The sequence below is a fragment of the Cloeon dipterum genome, chromosome 4 (assembly GCF_949628265.1).
Source record: "Cloeon dipterum chromosome 4, ieCloDipt1.1, whole genome shotgun sequence".
NCBI classification, from domain to species: domain Eukaryota; kingdom Metazoa; phylum Arthropoda; class Insecta; order Ephemeroptera; family Baetidae; genus Cloeon; species Cloeon dipterum.
Genome location: NC_088789.1, coordinates 9,207,078 through 9,215,012, shown reverse-complemented (window position 1 = coordinate 9,215,012; position 7,935 = coordinate 9,207,078). Strand labels below are relative to the sequence as shown.

The 7,935-nt window shown below is 37.4% G+C and overlaps 1 protein-coding gene across 2 annotated transcripts; it reads left to right on the top strand.

The window, feature by feature from the left end:
- The first annotated feature begins 5,813 nt into the window (after positions 1-5,813).
- On the top strand, positions 5,814-6,861 carry LOC135943332 (uncharacterized). 2 transcript variants are annotated; one of them, XM_065489810.1, is made up of 3 exons: positions 5,814-5,976; positions 6,234-6,324; positions 6,521-6,861. In XM_065489810.1, the coding sequence occupies exons 1-3, from the start codon at positions 5,901-5,903 to the stop codon at positions 6,717-6,719; spliced, it is 366 nt and encodes a 121-aa protein (XP_065345882.1). In that variant the 5' UTR covers positions 5,814-5,900; the 3' UTR covers positions 6,720-6,861. The 2 variants fall into 2 exon arrangements, with proteins under 2 accessions (XP_065345882.1, XP_065345881.1); XM_065489809.1 differs by having other exon boundaries at positions 6,204-6,324.
- The last annotated feature ends 1,074 nt before the right edge of the window (positions 6,862-7,935 follow it).

The window sequence follows — 7,935 nt, the reverse complement described above, 5'->3', positions numbered from 1 at the left end:
CGAGCTGGTGGCCTTCCTCCTCGATAATAATTTCACTTTGTGACCAGCTGATGCGTGCCAATTTGCCGTTTAACGTGTAATGATGAAATATTATTCAAATTTGCATCCTGCTCCAATCGAAGATGCTTTTCTATTCAATTATGTTTGCAAACAAATCCAATTTTGGCAGCCTTTGTTCTTCGCCACAATTTGGTCTAGGCTGATGGGCGAGGGCAGATCTTAGAACATGATAACATTGATACTAGGTGATGTAAATTGTTCTATAATATGCATAATAATTACCCATTTAAAAACATCAGGCATTCCAGCTAAGAAGAAAAAGGGTGCAGCATTGTTTTAAAATGCAGTTCACTTTAGACACACTAATATTTGATGTTTGCAATTTAATCATAAAAATCTATCAATTGGCGTCTGAAAATTCCATCAACAAACCATCATTAAAAATCAATTTGGCACATCGTAGCACAAAATTGGCTCTCCGAATAAGGCGGCCAATTTTCAGAATTGATTATCCAAATCTGGTTCGGCAAGAAACAAATTATGTCTGTCTGGCACGTCTAGAAAGTGTTGTTGCAAATATAATAATAATCAAAAAGACGGACGCACACTGCGCTCCGCAAAAGCCACTCTGGCCGCACGCGGACAATTAGTTTGTGATATTTTTTTTCACTCGCGCGAAACGAAAGTGATGCTCTTACACACGAGTCACTGCTACGATATGGGATTCTGAGGCAGTTGTGGAGTGTGTAGGTGAACGGGATGTGCGCGGTTTGAGAAGAATGGTAGAGCAGTTGCGTCACTTTCGCTTTGCTCGCTGCTGCTGCTGTGAGATGAATTCTTTTCTTGCTCCTTGCATAACTCTCTTCCATCGCATCGCATCGCTCTTCTCGCTGCATACCGATACGCTATAATTAAGTGTCCTTTAAGCACCCGCGAGAAGATTGAGTTGAAAAATTATAGCTAATTGTAAGGAAAAGAGCCCTGCGTGGTATTTATGAGAGACAACTTCAGCTAATTACACTTATTTCAAACAGTTTAGGTCAGAGCGATGTGGTTTGGATTTGAGTGGAGCAAGTCGGATGGTTTAACTAATTTGCAACAAATTATAAAACAATTTTAAAAATGGTTAAAACATTTCATAGGAATAAAAAAATACGCCAGAATAAAGACATTTTGTACCGATGTGAAAAATATTACAACACTACAAGATATTTCCGCACCAGAATAATCAAAATGTGTACCTGTTTTAAATCCATAATATGTAGTTATAATGCACCCAATGAAAAAATATTGTATTAATTATTATTGTTTATTCTTGCCAAAGTCATACACATAAGACAAATATTTTATTATTGTTGTTTATTGTTCATGATACTATAATTAATTTTTTCATGAAAAAGAAATTGAACATCGCAGAAATTAAAATCGATAAAACTATAAAGAATATAATTTTTTCTGTTAGGTAGAATGATTGGCAAAAAATTAGCAAAATGTGTACTAACTTTAACCAAATATTCAAGAAGTTAAATCAAATCCTGTGAGGGTACTTTGATTTATTTCACATTATTGAAATTCAAAGTTATTCTAAGTAAGATTTCACTCAATATTTCTGGCAGACCTCTACCTCTATCTTGTTTCAGTTTATACGTTGCAAATCGACCTTAGGAAACGTAGCAAAGGTTAAGTTTAAATATAATACCCCTACACTTATTTCTGAACAAAATTGATGAACTCCGAGAAGATATTACTCGAAGCAAGCGAAACCGATTATTACACTCAATTGCTGACGTGTTTATTGCCTCTGCACCCAAATCCATATTTTTATTGCGGTGAGTACCCGAGAAGCATCAGCATCGGGCTAGGTCGTAAACATCTCAAAATCGCTCGCTCGCTCGTTTGGCATGTTCGCTGGGGCTGCACAAAAGTGCATCATTCCGCGCCGCTGGTGTCTCGTATTGCCCCACCGGAGATTGAATTCGTGTTTGTATAATCGTATATGCGCCGAGAGGGCATGAAAACAGCATGCAGATTATATTATGATGTCACGACGCGGGCGCTGATCCTCCGCTCGCTCGTCGCATCGCATCGCACAGGTGGAGTCGCGCCGAACGAAAGAGCGCCGCGCACGCATTTGACCTAATGCCTCATTCCTGCCCGTCAGCCGCAACGCCGCGTGATTTTAACCGACAGCGATTGTCGGCCCAATTGGAGGAAAGTAATCTCCACTTTTTCGTCTTGTTAAAATATCTGCGGTTTGTTTGATCAAAGTTTATTGCAACAAGAATCAATAATAAATCAATTACATCGAATTTGAAAGTTTCAGGACCCATTACATAAACACATACTCTTCAGTGCACTTCGTCTAATTTACATCAAATTTCTTACAAATGAGCTGAATGCTGCCTCTACCTAATATTGGCACATTACAACATTTTTTGAGTCAATGATTTTGTCGGTGTCTAATGTACATTCAAGAAGAAGAAAAATAATGTTAGTTCCATTTATGAAAGCATACAGTTAATATGAAAAGATGTAAAGTAATACTGTCTCTAATATATTAAAATAGATGCGGTTTTCCATAGGTTTGCTAATCTACCAGCTAAAACAATAAGTTTTGCACGTTATAAAAACAAAAATTACTATTTAATAGTTTCCTATCAACAAAATATGTGAATTCATCGTCAGCGCAAATTCTCTCAGTTTTAGCCGTCTTCGAGCTTGGTGTAAAGCTTTTCCTTTATTACTAAAACTGCACCGTATATTTTTTAAATTTACCTAGAAGGAAAAAAAATAATTTCCGTTTGGTGATAAAAGTGACCTTTATTTGAATACCTTTCCCTTATCAACTATCACGCAACACGGAAATTTAGCGGCCATCTTGACCTTTATTCCTGTGATAAGAGCGCTTTTCTCGGTCACTGAAAAGTATGTGTTGGCATTTGAGAGAAGTAAATTAAATTAAATGTATCTATTTTATCGCATTGGCTATATGATTCGTGCTTAGAATTTGGGATGAGCAAGATAGTTTGTCTCTACACGCCCAAGCAGCATCAGACAGGTTAATTTTGGCACAGATAGGGCGTGCTATTTTATTCTTCTTTGAGAAATATATAAACAGCAGACAGATATTGCGCAATGAGAGAATTGTGCGACCCACCTGCGAGATCATTCATGTCATAACTAATGAGTACTTGTTTCACAATTATTCAAATCTATAAAACATTGTAAAATTAAAAAAAATAACAGTATAAATTTAAGACTTCTTTTTCTTTGAATTAAACGATTAATTCTAAAAATGATAGAAAAACAAACTGATTTGGTGCTCTCTATGATTTAATTAATATAATTTCACAGAAAAAAACTGTACTGTTTTTAGTTCCTGAACTAACTTTTTTATTTTCTCTATAACGATTTCCAAGAGAGTATTCGAAGGACAGCCACGCAAAATATTTCGCAAAATATATCAAATACATTAATCTCACACATGAGGCTTAAGCGTTATATGTGTAATGGTAATTAAGGTCGCCCCCAATCCTTGCTTTGCAGGTCGCACATTTACTTTCGGTGGATAGCCCGTCCAGAAGACACATCAGACCGACGGGGGTCAGCTCGATTAATTGAATCCAACCGACTGACAGAGTGGTCCAGCCAATTATCGCAATGCATGCAAATTGCTGTCAACGCTCGTTTTTTTGCCCATTTGGCCTTTTGAGACAGACTGTGAGCTGAATGAACGAAGATGAGCGTCAGTGTTGCGATGCCTTAGTTGGCCACAGCACGCATCAATTTCCTCGCTTAATCACCTTGTGATACCCTGGCCATCAAGCTGGCAAAATTAAGGAAGGACTCTTGTCAAGACATCTGTAAATAGAGATTACATGGTTTATTTGGAGAGAGGTCTTTTTAAATAATGTCATCAAATCGTCTTTTTCTTTCATTCTAAAGATTCAAGATTCCTAAATTTGGGAGAATGTGTCTGTCCCACGCATATATTAAAATAAATTGTAAGCTGTTTATGAAAATTGCTGTTCATTTATAGGATATGATTAAGTAAATGGAGAGAAGGTAAGATTAAACGTAGTTGCTTAACTTTTGTATGCTCGGATTATCAAATTATCTCGAAAACCCTATTACCATTTATGTAATTGGGAAACAAAATATTTCCTTTCATAATCTATTGAGAATTCAAGCAATTTGAGATTATTCCAATTCCTGAAAAACTCTCAAAACTGCCAGAAACGGTGTTCAAATATGTAATAATCAAATAGAATAAAAATATAAATTACAGGATTACACCAACGATTGATGCAACAACAAACAGTAGGCAACTTGCGTAGCACGCCTGTTATGCCGGTTGCATACCAATATGCCACCGTAAAAATTTTATGCCAATGTTAATAATAAAGAGAAAAGGGAACTGAACAAAAAAATCCCTCCTGGAAACTCACGGAAATTATTTCGAAGCAGCAACCCTTGGTAAGACGAGTCGGTTGATTGTGCCCTCCATCGAGATAAAAGGGAACTACTACCACCCATCATTCATTCGTGGTTATCTTGAAAGCTTGAAAAGTATAAAGGGATTTTATAAAGTGGTGATAAAGAAGAAGGAAAGTGAACAGATGACTATCTATATGATTTTCTTAAAATTTAACCGGTTCAATTAAAAAAAGTTATCATGATTGTGCAAAAGTTCAAAAACTTCCTTTGAACTTCAAATAGTTGATAGCCGAGAGGTTAATATAATTAACCATTTAAAGTCTGTTAAATTAATTAACATTTTCCTCCAAAATAAGTAAATAATAATTAAATAATAAATAATAATTTTTGCACCATTGGAAAGGAATGCGGATAACTACTGTGACATCTGCCTCAACGAAGCGGGCCTTGCCAAATATGATAAATTATAATAAAAATCTATAGATTATCCTCGACAGGAAAATGAATAAGATAAGACTTCATCCTCCTTGATTTCATCTACTTTTTCAGTTAAAAGTTTGTAATTAGCTTGACCAGTTTCGCCAATTGTCAAGAATGCAACCAACTTCAAGTGATTTTTTCACAAGAATCTATAAAGAAATTGAATAAGACTATAAAAGATTTGGAACATTTAACCTATCTTTTTTTAAAAATAAAATATATTATTTGAAAAGTTTTAATTCCGATTCCATTTGTGCCAAAATTTTCAGTATAGCACATCAAAATGTAATTACTAAATAAAAAATACAAACAATACAAAATATTTCTCATTTGCTTCAAAATTGTCTGTTAGTATGGATGGGGGAGGGTGACAATCCTTTTTTTGTGAGAAACGCGCACTGCTTCCTCTCGGGCCAGTGCACTTGCAAAAAAGTTAAGCAGCGACCCTTCGCCGACAGCATAATTGAATGAAAACATCGGTAAAAAGCGGCAGTCATCCAGAGTTTTATTTATTGCGGGCTGACTTGGTCATTCCAACGCTCTTCCGATTGCTTTCCGGCAGTCTCAATTGATACACCAGAGCGCAATTGATAAAGGGCAATAAAAGCTAAAACACTCTCTCGATCTGCTGACCCCCGCACCCTCGTCCCCCTTTCAAATCATGGGGGAGTGCACCGGGGCTCTTTTTTATGTTCGCAGCTTGTTTTCGTCGTGCCGCGCGCGGTCAGACGACCTCTACTCACCAGGAAAAGAAATCAGAAATCAGGAAGGCCGGCAATTTCATCGAAAGCATAAAGGTCACGCGGGAAAGTTTCGAAAAACGGCCAGGACGAGGTCGTCCTTTTATCAGAGCAAGTTCCTTCATCGATAACGTTTCGAATAAAAGGTGCGGCTGCCCGTTTGGAAAGCATCAGAAGCAAACTCGCCTCTACAACAAAAACTCAACAGCTTTCATTTTCTACAACACTCCTCTCAGTCTGAAGATGGTCAAGCTTTACGTGCTTTTTGCCCTCCTGACAGTTGCTGCTGCCTACCCTGTGCCTGATGCGAATGTTGTCGGTAAGCAAAAAATCAACAGTAATATTTAAAAGTAAATCTATTTTTTTTTTCGAAGAAATAATTTAAAGAGAAAAATATTGAAAGAAATAATTTCTGTGAGCATATAGTAAAATAGAAATTTAATTAAACAGTCAACCTTTGTAAACAAAAATTTTAATCTATGTGAAATAGCTTGAAGTTAAATTTTCCGTTGCAAAGCCCACAAATTTTGACTAACTGACTAACAGGCTTCACTTCCCGTTCGATGTACACCTCAGGAATGGACCAACCTGCAGTGCAGACGTTTAACGTAGAGTACGCTGTGCCGGTGGACCCAAGATACTACAACTACTACTACCCACAACACGCGTAAGCAAAAATTAATATCTTTTTCTTATAAATCTTGAACAATTTGAAAGCTGCGACTTGCAATCAAAAAAATTGTGATTGATAAATTTATGCTACTCGAAATGGAACATCACATTCACAACTCATGTCAATCAAAAATTACTGAGAAATAGCCAATGCTCGTGGTTCTTATTTTCTAAATTGTGATAATTTTCAGGATGCCCGTCCAGACTCGACATAGGCGTCAAATCGGCTTTGGTGGCATGGGACTTGGTGGAGGTATGGCTGGCGCCCAGGCTCAGGCTCAATCTCAGTCAATGAGCAATGGTATGGGGATGGGGCTGGGGGGATATGGTATGCCTTTTGGAGGATTTGGAGGACTTGGAGGAATTGCACCCGGATTTTTGATTGGCTAGAACACACCTGCTTACCCCTCTAAATGTATCAGACTGTCCCTACTCTTAAGTATTTATTTGTAATATTGTGTGCTATTTTTTGAAAGATTAAAGTGTTTCTCATATACTTTTTAAAGTAATTAAAATGAATTTTCTTTACAAACATCTTCATTAATTCCAACAGAATATGCAATGAACTAGAACTAATTTACAGTGGTAGGGGTTTAATTGGCAAGCCTTGATGTAAAACTTAAAATATCCAGTTATGCTACAATTAGGAGCATTAATCATGTTGAAACAATATCGTCTAAGAAATTGTTTTCTGCGGAATTGCTGGTCAAAAAATTGAAATCAGTATTTACAAGCAATGAAACCGGTTGAATTATGACTTTGTAAATGTCAAAACAAAGTTAGTTCTTGCACATTGAAAAAGGGGACGGGAGCGTGAAAATGAAAACAAAATGCGCTCATTTGAACCGTGCAGGTTTTATGTCGCAGAAAATTTGTTTTAATTGCGAGCGAAACAGAAAGCTCTGTCAGCAGCAGGCGCAGCGAGAGAGAGGTCGGGCCCAAGTGAAAAGGCTGGTTGAGGAGAGTGAATTATCGAGGCGGACACGGCGGCATTCAGCACGCGGCCGGCGCTGGCTATAAATCAGCTGAGCCAGCGTCCAGCATAAGGAACGATAAGCGGTGGTCGGTGGCGAGGAAACGCTCTGATAAGCCTGGCCATTCATTCCATTCCACCCCATATAGCAAAAGGCGGCCACCCCTTTCATTTGACTAATGGTACGTGCATGCGTGTCTCTCTCGCTCTGCCCTTGGCGAAAAATGCGATTTCAGCAGCGCCCGCGCTCTTTTTCGGTTATTGTGGAAATCTGGCCGGCTGCAAGGGGATTCTTTTTATGGGGCAAAAAATCATTCATACACAAGCTCGGTGCATCCAGCGTTGGAAATTGATGCGATTGGGAGATAAAATTTTGTAAATGTGCTCGATGGTTTTTGCAGCAATCATCTCTAGGCACACAATTCACTCTGTGGATCCCTTTCCGATCGAGCTTGCTCAAAATAAGCTAAACTCTGAAAATATTTGAAAAATTTGCCCTTAAAATGAATAGTCAAAATTAATTGCATTAATTGTAAAAACTGATTTATATAAATATTTCCCTTTAAAAAACAAAAGAGTTTTTCAGGCAAACAAAGTTATGTATTTTAATGTTCTATGTCTAAAGAATTGAAT